Raw genomic sequence first — 20,433 nt, forward strand, 5'->3', positions numbered from 1 at the left:
CAATCGTGAATATCATGATTTTAATAGTTTATTTATTTATTCCTCTCTTTTCCCACTTGTGAAACCACCTTCCACACTCTCTTCAATCACATTCTTCCCTCCAGGTCTTCAAGACAGCTGCTTACCACCATCTCAGGTCATCCCCCATCCAAAGCCCTGATCTTTTCTATACCCATTAAACCACCCCCACACCTCCGAAAACTTTGCATTTGTATTTACCTTGTCCACCCCTTGCATCTCCCCTACCCCTCATCGTTACCTACATCCCTTGTTTGACCATTTCTGTCTACTTTCTCCCTCTGCCCTGCTTTTGGCATTTCACCTTTCTCCTGCTCTTCCCTCTGTTGTGTTGTGTGCTGTTATGTTCTGTTCTGTGCCCTAGCTCGTCCACGAGCCGAGACCATGCATTTAAAAAATTGCTTTTAAACTTACCCTGTGCATTCACAAGCCACAGATATAACGTTCCCATCGCTGTTAAGAAGCACCCAAACCAGATCCGGTATCTCCCTTAGCGAAGGCTGCCTGGTAAATCTGGCTCCCATGTAAATAATAACTGGCAGAAGATTTGTGTATTTTCATCTCATGAAGATGTCCTTTGTCGAAGAGTCAGTAGCCATTGCTCTGTTGGTAATGACACACAGTTTCGTCTTTCCAAATACAGACCACCATTAAATAAATCACCAAGCCTGCCATGATCACAGGAAGCACTCACGCAAGGTTCGAAATCCATTCGCTGGAAGCGATCCATCAGGGGTTTGTGTAGACCGCACCAGTCTACGATCCTTTGGGCCTTGCACCAGCCCACGTTGTTGTGAGTTTTTGCAGTATGAGAAGCTGTAAGATCTCAGCTCTTTGGGAGAACTATGAAAGTTCTCTAACTCTTTCCTTGTGCAAAGCCACATCCCTTTCAATGAGGTACTTTTACAATATTTTTGGGTTCTTTTTGAAGCTTTGTGAGCCATTTTTGGTAACAATCCTTATCTCACAACAACATTGTTACTAAGGGGTTATGCACATGCGTATTCTATGAGGGGGGGGGAGGGGGTTATGTCATTTCAAAAGTCCTGTATTTCAAGTTCTTGAAAAAAAAAGTCTATATATTTAAACTTGGTATTGAATGACAACTATTATTTTATTTTTGTATATCTATTGCAGGCCGAGAACTTTTCTCAAACCTTTCGTACATAGGTGACGTTTACAAACATAAACTTCTGAGTTTGATGACAAAATATCTAAGGGAAACCAATCTAATAAGTCAAGAATTAAACATTTATTTCTCAAAATCTTTTCCAATTATACATTCTCATGTTAAGGATAGTTTAAACCATCCTGGCACCTCATGTCCAATCTACAATAGCAAACCGTCCAACTGAAAAAAAAATAACCTGTTTTACACTGGAACAGGTATTATAGCATTTAGATTAGGCATATGATGAGGCATGATGGGATAGGGAAAGTATTGCAAGGTAAAGCTCTTGTAAACTTTCAAAGTATTCCATCATAAACGTTGGGAGTTAGGGCCATGGTGGTGATTGAAGTAATTAAATCATAACCACATTCCTTAAGTATCCCACAGACAAAGATTGAAATATACTGTAAGTTGTGATAGAGGATGTGGAGAAAGGTTATTTGGAAAAAGATAAAACAATTTACATTCATCTTTGTGCCTGATGGGGGCAAATGTTTGTGCATGTGTAATTTTGTGGCCACATCCAGCTTCCAGTCCCAGGTGGAACAAAGTGTCAAGGCCATGGCTGAACTGCTGAGTCAGGTGAAGGGAACAGGAACCGGACAATCGGCAGGAGTGCTGGCCCAAGATGCCGATGTCATCCTACGACCTCTCATGGACCTTCTAGATGGAAAGTACGTCAGTATCCATGCCCATGCATTGGAATTGAGTGGTGATTGAGTGATGTTAGCCTAATATATCAGGCAACTTGTATAAGTCACTTTTAATATTCCAACAAGCTGCCAGAGATTCATAAAAGCATCACTGATTATCCCCACACTGTTATCAAAAAATGGAGGGAAGGGGTATTGTAATCATCTCCGTCTATCTGTCTGTCTGTCTGTCTGTCTGTCTATCCATCCCAATATCTCCTCAACGGTTGGGAACAGGTCAAATACCAAAAAATGCAATTGCAGGCACATTTTTCAACATTTTTTCATGAAACTTTGTATATGCAATCAGTAATGGTGACGTATGAAATATGTAACGATTTTTTTGATTTGACCCCTAAGTCCCAAGAGGTGGGGACTTTGTGCCACTGGGGTCAAAACAAGATTTTTTCTTAACTTAAAATTTCATATTGGGTCATTCCTAATGGAACTTTTTGCCATCTTTCAGCTTTGCTTTAGGTGGGAAGCATGGGGATTTGCAATAGCACATCACAGACTCCGTTCTAGTTTACACCTATGGGGATTATGCTCACCATCTGTTTGCATTTAGCAACATGTTAATGATAACAGATGCTAATGTGGTCTCAGGTTTTAAAAAACTTAATTGCAGCGGTACACATGAAATGTGACCTCGTCCATTAGTTTGACTTGTTTTCCCGAAATCTTTGTTCGGGACTTGATTTTACCTCGACTTCACTAAATGCAGTAATAATTTTCATTAACTGGATAGATTGATCTGGAGATCTAAGCACGTACACTTATGTTTAGTGCAACCAAGCAGCTTGGGAAATCCCATGTGCTGAAAGCAGCTCACTTGTACCGAAAAGTATAGGCCTCATGATGGTTTTAACTACATATGATGATGCTGAATTGATTTTTCACCGCAAAGTGTTATTAATTTGATCAAACAGAACGTACATCAAATCACGTAAGTTAATGACTTATTTACATTTTGGAAAGAATGGTATCATTCTTTCAAAGCCTTGATGGTGATTCTAGGTGAATATTTGTTCCGAAATAAAATTGCCAAGACTGCAAAAATTTCAAGCTATCAGTTTGAAAATAATGAAATGAAAGATGCACAATTCTTTTCCAGTCTGACGCTGTTTGCGAAGGTTTGTGAGAAAACTGTGCTGAAAAGGGTCCTCAAGGAGCTTTGGAGGATTGTTATGAACACAATGGAAAAGATGATCGTCCTTCCATCACTGACGGACCAGACTGTGAGTTAATCTGGCCTTCAGCTAAAGCTGAGGAGAAAATTGCAATACACACTCATATATATATATATATATATATATATATATATATATATATATATATATATATATATATATATATATATATATATATATATATATATATATATATATATACATATATATATATACACACACACACACACACACACACACACACACACACACACACACACACACACACACACACACACACACACACATACATACATACATACATACATATATATATGTATTCTGACTCACTCACTCACTCACTGATAAAGCATATTTATACTTTGTAGGTGAGCTATAAAGCTGAAATTTTGCATACTCATGTAACTCAAAGGCAACGTACCAGAAAAAAAATCACGGAATTGTTGGAAAATGTCCATAAACAAAAATATCTATAAACAAAAGTCGGCCGGTGTTGCCTTGCTCTGCTAATGCAGAGTCCCGTGGTTGGACAATGGTACGTCACATGATCTTACACAGGCACAATCGCTCCACAAAGGAGCTGGTGTTTCTTGGTTTCAAACCATCTTGGCACCCAATGTCCCATCTATAATAGAAAACCGTACAACTGCAAAAAAAAAAATCTGTATTACACTGGAACAGGTAACTTGATATGGATGTAGAAAACCACATCCATATCAAGACACCATAGTTTTGAAGCCACAATCATTACAGAAACCGATGTATGCCTGACTCCAAGATGATGTCTCACAAATTTATTGAGCAAGGGTATAACCGTGATAGTATTCCTCCATAAGCGTTACCTTCAAATATTGTATGATGGACTCTAAAATCTACACATATGAAAAACGGCAATTCTCAACGTGCATGAATATGGGAATCATTGTGAAGCATTTAGATTAGGCATATGATGAGGTGCATTTAAGCTGAAATTGGGACAGAAGTTTGCCTTTCAGCATGACAACAACACAAAGCATACAGCCAAAGCTCCACTTGAGTGTCTAAGGAACAAAAAGATTAACGTCCTTGACTGGTCCAGTCAGAGCCCCAACTTAAATCCAGTCGAAAATCTGTGGCATAACTTGAAGATTGCTGTCCATCAACGCTCCCTACGCAACTTAACTGAGCTTGAACATTTTTTGACAGAAGAATGGGCAAATATTGCGAAAGCAAAGTGTGCGAAGTTGGTAGAGACATACCCAACACTCAGAGCTGTAATTGCTGTCAAAGGTGCTTCCACCAAGTATTAACTCCCGGGGGTGGACACATCCAACCAAGATATTCTAGTTTTGTATTTTTTAGATCCTCGTGGAGGATCTCTAAGTCTTACTCACGTTCTTGTTCTTGTGGACTTTTTTGTTTCACAGCCTACAGTTTTCATTGAAACTTCCTGAAACTTGGCATATATATGTAAAAATACCCTGTGCAGACAATAACCATCTCAGATTTTGAAAATTCCTCCTAGAAAAAAAGTTATGACATCAAAATATCTCCGCTAATAGAAATCGCCTAAAAAATTATCTCCGAAACTAGGCAAGCTTTTTGAATTCTGTTTGCGGGAATCGAACAGGGCATTACCAGAGATGAATTACCGCACATATGATACATCACTATGATGTCATATCAATTTTATGACGTCATTCCTATTTTTTGCTTCACAACCCAGAGTTTTCATCGGATCTTCGTGAAACTTGCCATGTATATGCAGAAAGCCCACGCGCAGGCAGTAACCATCTCCGATTTTGGAAATTCTTCCAAGAAAAAAAGTTGACGTCATAATATCGCTGCTAATGGAAACCGCCTATACCATTATCTCCGAAACTAGGCAAGCTGTTTGAATTTTGTTTGTGGGAATCAAGCCGAGCATTAGCACAGATAATTTCTCACAATCCTGATACATCACAATGATGTCATATTCGTTTTTATGACGTCATCATTAAGAGGACGAGGATCTTAGCTCATTCGAGCTTGTTTAATTAATTTTCTGAAATTTGTGTAATTTGTTTTTCAGTTGGAAGTTCTGGGTTATGATGTGTAAATAAAGGTGGAAAAAGTCTGATTTAATGCAATTTCATTCCAGCCTATAAAGGCAACAAAAGGTGATAAATTTTAAAGGGGGATGTAGACTTTCTATCGGCACTGTACTGTATCCATACTCTTTCAACAGATGGAATTAACATAGTTTCACGATAACAAATGAGTACCCAAGTACAAAAGAAGGTTGGTGGGTGGGCTGGAGACCTGCAGTCATTGAGAACAACCGACCTGTAGTAACAAGGAAAGGGAGTAAGAGTCAACCTTAATAAATAGATGAGCATCACAGGGAGAACAAGCTCTTTTACCCTCAATAAACTTACTGGGTTTTTTTTTTTGTATACCTTGTCGAGGCTCGTATGAGAGCTAACACACAAAGCACAGCAAGGGGGACTGTGCAAGACAAGAGGCAAGAGGGGCAGGAGTGGGAAGGACAAAGCAGTGGGGAACAGAGACATTAGGAGATCTGTGAAAGGGAGAGGGATGGGGCAGGGAACACTGGGTATACAAGATGGACATTACAGGAACTTTCAGGAAGGAAAGCAGGGAATTTGAAGGAGGTGGGTTTGGGGTGGATTAACGGGGGTAGAAAAGATCGAGGATTTGGATGGGGGATGATAAGAGGTGATGGTGAACAGCTATTAGTATCCCTCCATAATGATTCTCCTGTTACCAGCTCATGTTATTTTAAGTACTTGCTGTATGTTTAAGTATGTTTAACACCAGCTCCTGTTATTTTAAGTACTTGCTGCCTGATACTCATCTTGATTTAACATATAGCCTCAAAGATGTAGAGATTAAATAATAATAAAAAACTTTCTGAATTGTAAAGACACCATCACACAGGTAAAACTATTCTCGAGGGAAGACTCGATGTTTATTTCATCCCTTGTTTCCATAGAACCTCTACTTAACACTCAATTCCAGCAGTGCATAGGCTGTCCAGATAATTTGTAATTTCGGTTGTGTTAAATCATAGCAGCGGCAAAGAAAATGCACCATGATTATTATCGAGGAATGCCAATTAGCCTGCAATAGTGGCCATTGCAATATAATTGAGCCGAGGGTTTTTCTGTGCCCTGCTGGCCTCACAGCAGTGCTCATTTTGTTTCCAGGATCTACAGGTTGCCAGTAGGGCTCCTCATTCAGACCATGGTGAGCCGATCCCAGTGTTTGCAGCATCAGCACAGCTAGAACACTCTCAGTTGGCCCGAAAGCATTTTAAACTTTGAAATTGAAGACCATTTGGGATCACTGCAGTTATTACCACCATAAATTAACTCCCTTATCTTCTTTAGCTCTTGTCTACTAGAATTTGAACATCTTTCGTTCAGAAAACGGATTTAAAACTGGAATCGCAGACATTCGCAAAAAATTGCAAATGTCTCCCATAAGTTTCACTCCCCATCAGGAAATAAAAAGAATAAATAACAGGGTGCAAAATTTGTTCTTTCAGCCCTTTATTCCCCTCCCTGTGACAGATTTTGACATTTAACCCATTTAAAATAACTGCCCTCTTTGAAACCTTATGTCAGACCTGGGAAAAATGCATAAAACAAACGTTACAAAATGTCGGTCACTGCAAACAGTATTGTTGAGTAGTCACACAAAACAGGCATTATCAAGGTCATTGGGCATTCCAAAATGTACTTTGCAAACCTGAATTAAGAGTATTTTGGCCACATAAGAGAGCCGGCCACATAATCAAGGTTTACTAAGCAACAAAAATCGGTTAAAAGTCAGATTAGGCCATAAAAAATAAATAACTCAGTGTGACTGCATAAAAGCTTCCTGGACATCTATAGATGCATCATCAACCTTTATGTGAATACATAAACAGATGCCAAATTAAAAGAAATTATAAGATTAAAATAAATAAAAATAAACAATTTTTTTTTTTAAAGACCAGACTCGTGTTTTTAAAGGAATTAAGAGATTTAAATAAATATAATAGAAATTAAAATAAATAAAGAGAAAGGAAAAGTCCAGACCAATGTTCCCCTTTAGTCCCCTTTAAGTCCCCTTTAGTCCTTTAGGGAAAAGTCCCCTTTAGCCTGAACACATGCATATACAGTACCTATATGTACACAAGCATGTATCTATTTACAGGCACTTCCCTATTTATATTAAAGTTGTGTTCCTGGAAAACATTGTTCAAATCAAAATAATGTAAATTGAACTTCAAAATCCGATTGACTTCATGTATTAAAGTGGAGATGCCTTCCTGATAAAAAAAAAACATTGAGTGGAAATTTTTCAGAGTAAATTAATTAAAATATTATTGTAATAAAATACTATCCATGGGGTTCTGGTTGTCTTCTTTTTTCCTGTGCAGCACAAGGCTGTGAGTAGCATCATTGAATGAGGGTGTAGCAGTGCTGCTGATGCAGTGCCCCTGGAGGTGAGAGCAGGAATTTGGAATTTGGCCAAGATGCCAGGGATACCTCCCCTACTCTGTGCAAAGGACACTGTGAAGGGATCTTTAATGCCAACTAACTATTTCCGGCAGATGTGACGTGCAGTTTAACATCCATCTGAGGGACGGCACTGACATTGATTAATCACCCCGTCTGTGAAACACCAGGATGACAGAGTACAGCTGGGTCTAGATTCAAACCCAGGCTGGACAGCTTATGTACAGCCAGGAAAAAAATGGTACAGTTAGAACTACAGCATATGACAGTTGCACTCTCATATACTATAGTTGGTAACAGGTACAACTACAGTAGTCTGCAGATAATTACTATAGGAAAGGAATGCTATTTTTGCCTTCCTTAGTGCAAGTGGGCATACTTATCGCTATTCCTGCTGTGGTATGGGGATGCATGGTGTTGATAATTAGTCAGACAGAGGTTGTAGATTGTCTGCCCCTTCCTCTATGCCTGAAAACTCCACAATAGGACATGCTGGCTTCTTCTTTGTGATGGAGTTGATGGTGTTGATGTTATTGAGGATGTTGATGCTGTCGGTTCATTAGCTCAAGGCCTTTCAACCTTCTGGAAGAAGCTAAAGAGAGTCTTCTGCAATGCTTTCTTCTGTTTTTCAGCAAGCATTGCTTTTTATCCACTGAAAACATTTTCCAATTCTCTCTTGAACTCGTAGCTCACTTGTCCCGTTTCTTTACCCATTCTAATTCTCCCGTTAAGTTAATCATTCCTTAAATTTGATCATTAATTTAATTCATTTTGCCTTTCTCACTCCAGGGATTTCCCCATGGATAACCCAGCCACAGTCATCACGCCACAAGCTCCGATTCTCAAATCCAAAGAGTACAGATTTTGATTTTATACTTTAATTAATCTGTGAGTCCATTGAGGAGAATTGCATCATATAATATATAAAATCACACCAAGCTCCTAATTTGGAAACTATAGCACCTACAAAAGTGATGGACACAACGATCTGTAGGTATAAAGATCAGGCATTCGACGATATGAGTGAGGAAATTAGAAAAATAAATTTTGAGTGCTTTATCGCACAGAAACCATTCCAGCCTGTTCCAAGTCGAGGCATTTTTGAGCAGGCCAAAACAAAATGGTGGCTTAAGACCCCTGTGAAATGATAGCAGGCTGACCAAGATGGTGTAACGCCATCTTGGTAAAGCTTTTTTTTCTCTTTTTTTATGATGTGCACCCTTTTAATTATCTTCAAGAGGGTGTTTAAATCTACCCAGATACTGCACCCAGTTTTCATTCATGCACTCCATTGGAATGCCCTTAGTATGCATCCAAAGTTTTGGGCTGCTTGGTTTCATGGTTTTGGAGTTATGGAGGATGGACACACGCACGCACACGCACACACACACACACACACACACACACACACACACACACACACATACACACAAACACACACACACACACACGCACACACAGACATTTATTATTATAGATAAAAAACAATGTTGCATTATAGATGTTTCAAGGAGGTGTGCATAAACATTACTTTTTATAAATCGTTGCCAAATTTTCATGTGACTCATAGAAAAAGATTGCTCGGTAATTTGGAAAACGTGGTTTTATCAAATATGTTTTGCTTTGAAACTCACAAAGAGAACCAATATAACCTTTCTAAAGCATACCGGGATTGGACATCGGGATTGCAGCTCTCTCTGAGGTTCGGAGACCGGATTGCGGCGAGATAATGGTGGGTGGTTACACCTACTATTGGTCTGGTCGCTCTGATGGTTACCATACCCAAGGAGTTGCTGTAGCTGTGTCCAATAAGCTGACCCCAATGATAATTGAGGTAACACCGGTCAACGAGCATATTATGAGATTAAGGATTCGTCACTCCTTAGGTGTCATTTCCCTGGTCTCTGTTTATGCTCCGACTGAGGCGAGTGATCTCACCGTGAAGGATGCATTCTACGCCACGCTCGAGTCTGTGGTTGATCAGTGCCCCAGACGAGATACACTTCTAGTCTTGGGGGATTTCAATGCATCGACTGGAACTGATAGGGATGGTTATGAGGTGTGTGTTGGTCCCCATGGGTCAGGAACTATGAACCAGAATAGCACTAAGTTCCTTGACTTTGCAAGAAGTCATGGACTTAGGGTGGCTGGTTCATGATTTCAGCGCCCACAAGCTCATCGCTGGACTTGGTATTCCAACGCTGGCGGTGTGGCAAAGGAGATTGACCATGTCCTCATTGACGGTCGTTGGAGGATGATCCAGAACTGCAGGGTCTACCGGAGTGCTCAGTTCCTCAATACTGACCACAGGCTTGTTGTAGCAACTCTAAAGCTGCACCTTAAATCCTGGAAAATGGTACCATCCCAGCCTAGGCTGGATGTTGGCAAGCTCAGGGATGAGAGAGTAGCTGAGGAGTTTGCGAACAGGCTGAGTGGACACTTGGGGGGTCTGGGTGCTTTGGGGGGTCCTGAAGAGTTGTAGAGTGCCTTCATGACCACCGTCCTTGATGTTGCCGGTGGATGTCTTGGAGCTCACCGCAGGGCAAAGAAGAATTTTGTCTCTCAAGGGACACTGGATACCATTGACCAGAGTCGCAGGGCCAGGCTGAATGGCAGAGCTGAGCTGTTCAGGGAGCTGAGGCGTAAAACTGTACGTGCACTGAGGGTGGACAAGGAGGCCTATGTGCGAGGAATCTGTGAGGGGGTAGAGCATCACCTGTGGACAGGTGATTCTCGTCCCGCTTACAGGGGAATTCGCGCATTGCGTTCATCCAAGCCCATCCCTCGGAGCACTGCAGTTCGAGCAGAGAGTGGTAGGCTCTTGACAGAGGAGTCTGAAGTGAAGGCCCGCTGGGCCGGTTACTTTGAGCGGTTGTACCAGGCTGATCCCCCAGCTGTCGAGTTGGACGTCAAGGGTGTTACAATCCATGTTGCTGACCCTCGAATCAACTGTGGTCCACCTTCGCTTGTGGAAACACGGGCTGCAGTGAACCAGTTGAAACGGGGCAAAGCTCCAGGGATCTGTGACATCCATGCTGAACTTCTCAAGGCTGGTGGAAGTGCTGCACTCGTGTCGTTGCATGCAGTTTTGTGCTCTGCCTGGAACACAGGCATCATCCCAACTGACTGGAAGAGGGGCCTTGTTGTCCCTCTCTCGAAAGGGAAGGGTGATCGCCAAGACTGCAACAACTACCGAGGGGTGACACGCTGCTCTCAGTGCCGGGCAAGGTCTTTGCTCGGATAATTCTTGATAGGGTTCGCCACCATCTGCTTGAGCACCAGCGTCCAGAGCAGTCAGGCTTTACACCAAAGAGGTCAACGATTGACCGTATCCTTGCTCTTCGTGTCCTCACCGAACGCAGACGAGAGTTTCGGCAGGGGCTGCTTGCAGCCTATGTTGATCTCTGTAAAGCATTCGATTCAGTGAATCGGGATGTCCTCTCAAGGATTCTTGGTCTTCGTGGGGTGCCACCAAAACTGATCGATCTGATGTCTGAACTCTACTCTGGTACTGAGAGTGCTGTGAAGTGTGGTAGTACCATCTCTGACTTATTTCCAGTTGTTACTGGAGTTCGTCAGGGGTGTGTACTGGCCCCCACACTTTTCAGCACTTGTATGGACTGGATTTTAGGGAGGATGTCGGAGAGATCAAGCTGCAGTACATCGTTTGGGAATGTCAAGATCTCGGACCTTGATTTTCCTGATTATGCAGTCATCCTTGCGGAGACTTTAGACATCCTTTTGGGGGCCCTCGAGGTGCTGAATGAGGAGTCGGAGCCGCTGAGATTACGGGTTTCTTGGGTCAAAACTAAGATCCAGGCTTTCGGTGACATCTTGGATGCTGCTGTCCTGTCTGTGTCTGTTTGTGGTGAGGATGTTGAGGTCGTGGAGAGATTCACTTACCTTGGCAGTGATATTCATGTCTCTGCTGGCTGCGAGTCAGAGGTCAATAGACGTCTGGGTCGGGCCTGGGGAGTCATGGATTCACTGGATCATGGGGTGTGGCGCTGCCGGTACCTGTGCGGGAGGACGAAAGTCCGAGTCTTCAGGTCCTTGGTACTTCCAGTCTTGCTCTATGGATGCGAGACTTGGACTCTGACCAAGGATCTGAGAAGGAGACTTAATTCCTTTGGTACCAGGTCTCTTCGGAGAATTCTTGGCTATCGCTGGTCGGATTTTGTGTCCAACGAGCGGTTGCTGAGAGAGACTCGGATGAGATTTGTTACCTGCACAGTCCGTGAGCATCAATTGCGGCTGTATGGACATGTGGCTCGTTTTCCTAACGCTGATCCTGCTCACCAGATTCTCTCAGCGAGGGAGTCTCATGAGTGGAGGAGGCCAGTGGGCCGACCACATGCCTCGTGGTTGCAGCAGGTTGACCTTCATCTCAAGGAGATGGGGATGGGCCTGGCATCTGCCTGGGGGATGGCCAGACGGAGGCCCCTGGAGTACCGGCGGAAAGTGGACGCAGCGACGCGCTGTTCTGGCACATGCTCCCATACCTGACCTAAAGCATACCAATTTCATGTACTGAAACGTAAAAGAAACTTACCACCTTTTAAACCTTCAAATATCAACAATAACACTGCGTGTAGTAAATGTGTGAACTTATTTGTGGACAATAGTGTCCTCACTGTCAGACAAAACGGTCACGGATGGTCACTTGAACCTTCACTGGTCACTTCATAGCACAGCTGTTTGACAGCCATTTTGACTGTCAGTGATTAGCCAAGGGGTACGGGATGATTTTAATGAGCTGCATGTGATGTCTTGATATTAGCTTTAAAAAGGCCAGTGCAAAATGGGCTTTTCAATCAACATGCCACGATTGTCAAGGGATCAACGGCAGTGTGCCTTGGGCATACTGCAAGGCGGATTGAGCTGCTGTGAGGTGGCACGTCGCCTTGGCTGTTCACACCAGACGATATCGGCCCTGGTGGACAGAGACACCCTCCACAACTCTGCAGATGACAGACCTTGATCAGGGAGGCCAAGAGTCACCACTGCAAGGCAGGACAGGCAGATGGTCCTAAGTCAGATGGCTTCAGACATTGAGGACTCAGTGGGACAGAATCCAGCAGCAATCCATCCAAAGACTGGTAGGCAGTATGCGCTGACGATGCACTGCCTGTATCCAAAACAATGGTGGCCACACACGCTATTGAAAGGGGACTGACATTGCACCCTGTGCTGTTCTGTACTGCAGAACAAACTTATGAGATGGTCAAGATACTTATGAGTATCTTGGTCAAAAACTTGACATGTCATCAATAAAATGCCAATGTTTCAATTAGCAATTGTTGGTTTGTTTTATTTTGAATTGTTACAATTTTATTACATTTCAAACAAGTGGTAAGTTTCTTTTGCGTTTCAGTTTATAAAATAACCAATTGCTTGAGAAATAGCTGCGAGAACAAAGGGAAATGCTGTCGCTCGTTCGCTGCTGAGGTTAAAGTTAAAATCTACTGTACGTCCTTCCTGACCAGTACGTCATGACGTCATACATTCTCGGCATACCGAGTGCATCAATGCATTGCTGAAACTTATATTTTCACATTTCAAAGGCAGACTGACAGTATTCTGGGATGCTTGAGTTTTCTGGATTGTTCGGTGCTGCTTGTGCAGCATCTTCTTCTTCTTCTTCTTCTTCTTCTTCTTCTTCTTCTTCTTCTTCTTCTTCTTCTTCTTCTTCTTCTTCTTCTTCTTCTTCTTCTTCTTTCGGCTGCTTCCGTTAGGGGTCGCCACAGCGGATCATCCGTTATGATCCGCATGCTGATTTGGCATAGATTTTACGCCGGATGCCCTTCCTGACGCAACCTTGGTCACCACTTACGACACAGGGATAAGGATTGGGTTTCGCCCTTATTCCGGGCTGCCCTACACCCTCTCATAGCGCCGCCCAGCTCAGAGCAGAGCTCCCATCCTCAAGCGATCCTCCAACCCAAGCCTCCGAGTAGCCGGATTACAGGCGCACGCCACTATGCCCGGTTGCTGCTTGTGCAGCATATGATAACAAAATAAACTGTCTTTCATCTGACCGTGCAGAGAAACTCATCTTTCTCAAAAACAAATTTGAGCTTTGTGGACTTTAAATATTAAAACTCAAACACGTGGCATTTTAATTACAGCGCGTGCGCTATATACAATTGCACCGAGTTTGAAATGTCCCCGGTGTCCCCCCCTCCCCTACGTGCCTCAAGTGAGCCAATGACAGCCGTCTGGTAGATGGCAGTGCGTAACCTAGATGGAAATGGCGACAATTGATGGAAATACCTGAGTATTTCAATGGAAATTTGTGAAACTAATGTGTTATATATGTGAAAACCATTGAATTTATTGCTTGACGGAAAAAACCAAGAAACGCTCCTCTCTCATGTACGAACGAATGAAAGACGTCATTTCCGCCCACCATGGCATTTTGCGCCGAACACTGAAAGCTAAGTTCTTCTTATGCCATCATTCTCTTTAATATTAGCCATAAACAAGTGTTTTGTCATGCATTAGTAGTTGAAATTTACTTACAATTATGGCAGATATTGGTGGCAAAGTGATAAGTGGTTCTTTCAATAACATTAGTGTACTCATTTGCTTCACCACACGCGTTGTATTGAAGGATTTCACTTGTTATTTTGAACGATGCGAGTGTAGGTAACAAGGTAATAGTTGGTCTCCCATTGAACTTGTTAAATCACCGAGTGAGTGTAAGCCTCCACTTGTGCACTGATATCACCATTTATAACACCGAGTCAACGGCCGATCAATTTACTTACTGTATGAACAACTGTTCAGAACGGAATCACTTTGTAATATGGGGATTCCCTGTACTGTATTTTGTATAAAACTGTATTTATGTACTGTATTTATACATACATACAAAAAAAATAGGTCGACAGTGAATCCTCATGGAGGGGAAGTCTCAGTTGACCCACATAAGTATGTCTGTTAATTACGCACTGTTTGAAGGTGAATTGGACAAAGAGTACGTCTATTAATTACATATTATTATTATTATTGGACCATGAATATGTCTATTGATTACGTCCATTTTCATCCTCGATTCGATTCACTAATGCTCTTTACTTTGCCTTCTATTTATCTCCAACAGGGTGCCCAAATGATATTTAATGCTGCGAAAGACCTGGGACAGTTCTCCAAGTTGAAGGTATTCTCTTATGACTCACAAATTGTGATACTCATATATTTACCCAAATTGTTTGTTATTTAACATCTGCAAATCTGGAGCCGATAGACAGAAATGGAAGGGGAAAGAGGGTTTTTAAGGGGAGGTGATCCATGATACTGTATATATTTCAAAGGTCTTCTTGTTTGTTTGTTTTTGTATAAATAGTCAATGCTAGTGAAAGAGCTAGCACACTGAACTGATAAGGAGGTGACAGACAAAAACAGGATGCAATATACGTGTGCATGGAGAAGGAAACGCCAAGGAGGAAAAACTGGAAACTAAGGAGAGATTTGGATGCGTCATTGTTTTGGGAGAAATGTAGGAGAAACGATCATGGTTTTGGATTAGGGATGATCTGAAATGGCTTGCTACAGATCTGTGACTTTCTACAGGTATCATGTAAACCTGTACTTACCTGTACATGGTCGGGTTGTCGGCGACTAAAACGTCTCCACTACTAGGTTTCCTGGTTTGGAGGGTACATGTTATGGACACCCAGCAGGATTAAAAACAAAACCTGTCAAAGGGCAGAGAAGCTCCTTGTGAACCAAAGGCCATCCATATCTAGTGCCCAACTGTGGCTGTGGATGTTCTCCTGCAGTTGGGTTACTTTTTATTCGGAGGTTGGTGGCAGGATTTACACTCCGGCCACCATAATACACTTCATTACACAAAACGTATGAAAAGCACAAAGAAATCTGAAAACCCATTCCACGGGAGTACCTAAGGTGCAGCTGCCCTCCGCAGGGCAACTTACCGGATGACGGGATTGGGGCAAAGCCTTCGGGACCCCCGATCTTTGATGAAAGGAGGAAAACCACGGGGTAACATTCCAGGGTCAGATTGCAGGAGAGTGTGTCGGAGTGGTGCTGAGGTGTCGTCCACCAGACGGCGGTCTCCTTGGGTTAACCTGAGGCGGTCCCTTTGGGTGGGTGCCTGAAATGTCCTATCCCTAAGAGAGGATGATAACCTCTCTGTAATCATCTAAGCTCAAGCATTTGAACATCGGTATTGCAGCACTCTCTGAGGTTTGGAGACCGGATAGTGGCGAGATCTTGGCAGGTGGTTGCACTTACTGTTGATCTGGTCGCTCTGATGGGTACCGTGCCCAAGAGTTGCTGTACCTATGTCCAATAAGCTGACTCCAATGATAATTGAGGTAAAACCGGTCAATGAGTGGATTATGAGACTAAGGATTCATCACTCCTTGGGTGTCATTTCACTGGTCTCTGTTTATGCTCCGACTGAGGCGAGTAACGCATTCTATGCCACACTCGAGTCTGTTTTTTGTTTTGTTTTGTGGTGGCAGAGGTAATGAGATGGGATAAATCTGTGCATGAGAGAGCAAATTTCTACTCGAGAGTGTCAAAGTGCACTACTCGAGATGGCTCCCTGTTCATGTCAAGGATATGGTTGAACTTGAATTGAAGCATCCAGAGGTTCATAGGGAGCTCATGAAGGGAAATTTTGTGGTACAGAAGAGCCCAAGGAAGTTCTCTCTGATACCAAAGGACCACAGCAATGAGCAGACCACAAAGATTGTCAAAGGTGATGGTGGAGTGTCCAACATTTATGATTCTCCTGACACCCTGGAGGAGCACATTTTGGCTCTTTCTGAGAAGCTCAGAGCCATTGCCGAGTTTGAAGAAGCAGCAGAAATCAGTGCTGAATGTCCAGACATTGGACATCATGAAGAATCTGGAAGTCTTCAACATTGCTTCAGCAAAGATGTTCTTTCACTGCTTGAAGTCATGAGGGCTCAAGGTAACCCTTTCCTGGACAAAAGTGGTCCAGACCTCATGACCATGGATACAAGGGAAGTCAGGAGTGCAGATTTAGCAGAGGCTTTCATCACTGCCATTGGGAAAGGGAAAGAACTGCATGAGAGCTATGTCAGAGACTGCCTTGTAAATTGTTCTATTCCTCTAACAGACACAATCAAGAGGAACTTCGTCCCTACCTTTGCTGAGCCAGAGGAGCCGAAGAAAAAGGAGAGCAAAGTTTCTATGCTCAAGCATGATGCTTCACTTGTGACACAGCTGTTTCTCTCTGTGCAGTCAAGACCAGATAGTGACCTTGATGAGTTATTTCGGTACGAAAACAGGAAGGACCCACCTGCCCTATCAGATCAAGGGAAGCTTCAAGCTGGCAAGAAATCTGATATTCTGGAATGTCTGAAGATTCCAAAGGTTTCTGCGGGTCCTGATGTGACAGCTAAAGTTCTAGATGGTGCAGCAGTGGTTCACATGGTGCAACTAACCAAGGCAAAGACATTTGATGATTATGTCACCTGCCACTTCATACCCAACCTCTCATCTTCAGCACAAGGCAATGTGAGGAGATTGGACTTCGTTTGCGACACATATCCAGAAAATAGTCTCAAGCTGCAAACCCAAGAAAAGCGAGGATCTGGATCAAAGGTTGCCCACACTGTTGTAAAAGGTACAACTCCAGTTCCATCCAGTTAGAAGCATTTCCTACCAAACAGTGAAAACAAAGTTCGCCTGTTTCAATATCTAAGCGACAAAGTCACACATGCATCTGCAACTATCCCTGGGATACATTTATATGCCACAAAGGATGACAGAATGTTGGTGAGTGACACTGCTGACAGATTACAGAGTGACCTACAGAATATTTCACCTTTCAACCACCACGAAGCAGATGGAAGAATGTTCCTTCATGTTAATGATGCATCACGTGAAGGGCATTCCATGGTGATGGTTCATATTGTTGACAGTGATGTGGTTGTTATCGCCATTAGCATATTTGAAAGACTTGGACTCCAGGAACTTTGGATAGACTTTGGTACCAGAAAGAATCGTCAATTTATTCCAGTGCACACAGTCGCTCAAAATCTAGGACCACAGAAATGCCACACTTTGCCTCTGTTCCATGCCTATACAGGGTGTGATACCACCTCACCCTTCTTCGGTATTGGAAAGCGACCTGCATGGGCAACATGGGAGGCCTTCCCGCAGATCATAGATACCCTAACTGTGCTGATGGCTCATCCAGAGGAGCTAAGCATTGATAGTATCCACATGGAGCTCTTGGAAAGGTTCACTATAACGATATATGCCAAGACATCAAATGCTTCTCGTGTCAATGTTGCTCGTCGGGAGCTTTTTTCCCAAGGAACTCGAACACTTGATACCATCCCACCTACCCAACAGGCACTACTGCAGCATGCTTTCCGTGCCCTTTAGGCCTAAGTCACATTTGCCACGGCAGCTGTGGGATCTCCAAAATCTACGGCCACTAGCAATTATACGGCGGCCGCAGTATTTCCACGGTCACACAATGTAGCAGTCACATATGTTTTTATTTTTCGGGGAGCCGCACGGCGTATTTAGAAATCGTGGAGATCGAAAACGTGGGGTTGCCGTACGATCTTTGATTTGATGTCGCACGGTGACCTTAAGGGGGCCCTGCGGCAGCCATAAAATTTTCAAGGCAGACGCAAGGTAGCCTCAAGGTGCCTGCAAGGCAACCGCAGGGGGGCCCTAAGGCGAACGTGCGGCCAGACGTACGGTAACGAGTGGGTTCATTGTTATTTTATTTTTTTACCAGTTTTTTTTCGGCTTGTCGAATTGCTACGGCGAACGTAGAAATGGAAAAAGTTATAACTCCACGTTATAATTCCACAGCGACCCCTACGGCCTGTAAAAGATAGCCAAACGGCGTAGGGCCACCCTGAGGCCACCGCAGAAACTCTACAGCCGCTGCACGTTTCTGTCAATTCAGAGGGCGTATGGTCGCCGTATCCTCGCCGTAGAGCAAATGTGACTTGGGCCTTACCAAGCGTCTCACATCTGGAATCAGTGTCTCGAACCACAGCAGGACTTACCTGATGACTCAGACTAGGAGTGGGTGAAGGATGAAAAGAGCAACGTGTATGCTCCACTCTGGACTGTACCACCAGATGCAAGTAAAGCATGTGCACTGCTTTTTTTTTATTGTGGGTGCACTAAAGTTTGCAGGGGCAACTGCAAATGTTCAAGAGCAAGTCTGCGATGTACACTCCTCTGCCGATGCCAAGGTGGTTGCATCAATAATGATACCATCTAATGGTAGTTGACATTTGTTGGAACTGCATCTCTTTGTCAATTATGATTCAGCCGACCAGAGTCGGTCAATATAGCTGCCCGACTATTCTAAATGTTGTGCAAATGATAGCCGATCAATGATTCGAATAGTTGTCATACTTGAATGTGCTCCATTGATCCTGAATCTAAAAACCCGGTGTTAAAGCAGATTGATGTAAGGTACATCATTACCTTTTGCAGACATATATGTTTTAAGTTGGGAATGTCAGTTGTCTTTGATATTGTAGTCAGTGAAATGTTATCATGCCAGGCATTTTTTCATTCATTGACCTTACTAGCTTGTATCTTTGACTTATCATTAAAATTATGGCACATGGAGCTGCCATCTTGATTTCCCATATAAAACTGTATAACAATTAAACAGCTTTTAAAATTTGTTTTGATTCGTTGATGGAACAAATATGCATAATGATACTAGATTGATTTTCCTAGCTTGTTCAGGTATTGGGGTTTCATTGAATTATGTTGCTAATGGCAGCCATTTTAGAAATTCAATATGGCTGCCACCTGAGCAATTTAAAATTGACTTCATCACATTCCTGGACCCAACAAATATGGGTGTAGACACCAATTTTATCTTCCTTGCTTGTTTGGTTATCAAGATATCATTAAAAGTTAGTCGCGAATGGTGGCCATTTTGAATTTTCGACTTAAGCACTTTGGAATGGAAGCACTTTGACACACCCTTTTTATGGCCGCCATCTTGGATTTCAAGATGGCTGCCACCTGAGCCCTTTCAGAGTTAGTCCATATGATTCCTAGACCCCATAAATGTGGGTGTAGTCACTGAAATGAACTCTCTAGCTGGTTTAGTTTCAGAGATATAGAATAAAATAGGTTTTCAATAGCGGCCATCTTGAAATCCAAGATGGCGGCCATAAAAAGGGTGTGTCAAAGTGCTTCCATCAATTTTTTTGATTGTCAAGGTCCAAACTACTTGTGTGCCAAAATTCACACTTTTATCCGGATGTGCACACGGGTTGGTTTTATGCACTAAGATCCCCCACTACAAAGGATTGATCCTGGGTTGTTATGCAGAGATCATCAGTATACAGGAAACTCCTAGTGCTTGGGTGTATGCGTTGATCATTTGTGTAGATATTAAATAGTAGGGGAGCAAGACTGCTGCCTTGAGATAGTCCATTCTTCTTTCTACCCCATCTGCTGCGGTTACCACTAAGGTCCATAAAGAAACATCTACTAGCCAGGATGTTTTGAATCAGATCTGTCATTCTTGCATGTTTTGTTATCTGGAATAACTTACGCGTGAGAACCCTGTGATTGACTGTGTCGTGTGCCACAGTCAGGTCAACAAAGGCAGCACCAGTTGTCAGCCCTTTTCATAACCATCCTCAATGAATTGGGTGATAGTCAGAAACTGGCTTGTGCAGGACTTTCCGGGTCTGAAACCTGCTTGCTCTGAGATGAGATGCTCATCCACAAAGGGGGCTATGCGGTTTAGAATGAGTCTCTCAAATAATTTGTACATGTGACAGTGCAGGGAGATGGGCCGGTAGCTCTTGAAGTTGGCAGGATCTTTTCTGGGCTTCAGAATGGCCACTATTTTTGCCACCTGGCCACCT

The 20,433-nt window shown here is 42.9% G+C and overlaps 1 protein-coding gene and 1 long non-coding RNA gene across 3 annotated transcripts in view; one reads left to right on the forward strand and one right to left on the reverse strand.

The window, feature by feature from the left end:
- LOC147016015 (protein unc-13 homolog B-like) overlaps positions 1-20,433 on the forward strand; it is a 1,009,527-nt gene that overhangs the window by 957,228 nt on the left and 31,866 nt on the right. For both annotated transcript variants that reach the window (XM_085848698.1, XM_085848699.1), the window contains 3 exons: positions 1,717-1,863; positions 2,996-3,119; positions 14,664-14,720. In XM_085848698.1, the coding sequence (XP_085704824.1) occupies positions 1,717-1,863; positions 2,996-3,119; positions 14,664-14,720 (328 nt within the window). The remainder of the gene's footprint in view (positions 1-1,716; positions 1,864-2,995; positions 3,120-14,663; positions 14,721-20,433) is intronic.
- The window catches only part of LOC147016019 (uncharacterized), a 114,415-nt gene that overhangs the window by 50,249 nt on the left and 43,733 nt on the right, over positions 1-20,433 (reverse strand). The gene's annotated exons all lie outside the window — the stretch shown is intronic.

The sequence above is a fragment of the Eptatretus burgeri genome, chromosome 12 (assembly GCF_056783735.1).
Source record: "Eptatretus burgeri isolate ZD-2024b chromosome 12, Ebu_testis_v1, whole genome shotgun sequence".
Classification (NCBI taxonomy): Eukaryota; Metazoa; Chordata; class Myxini; order Myxiniformes; family Myxinidae; genus Eptatretus; species Eptatretus burgeri.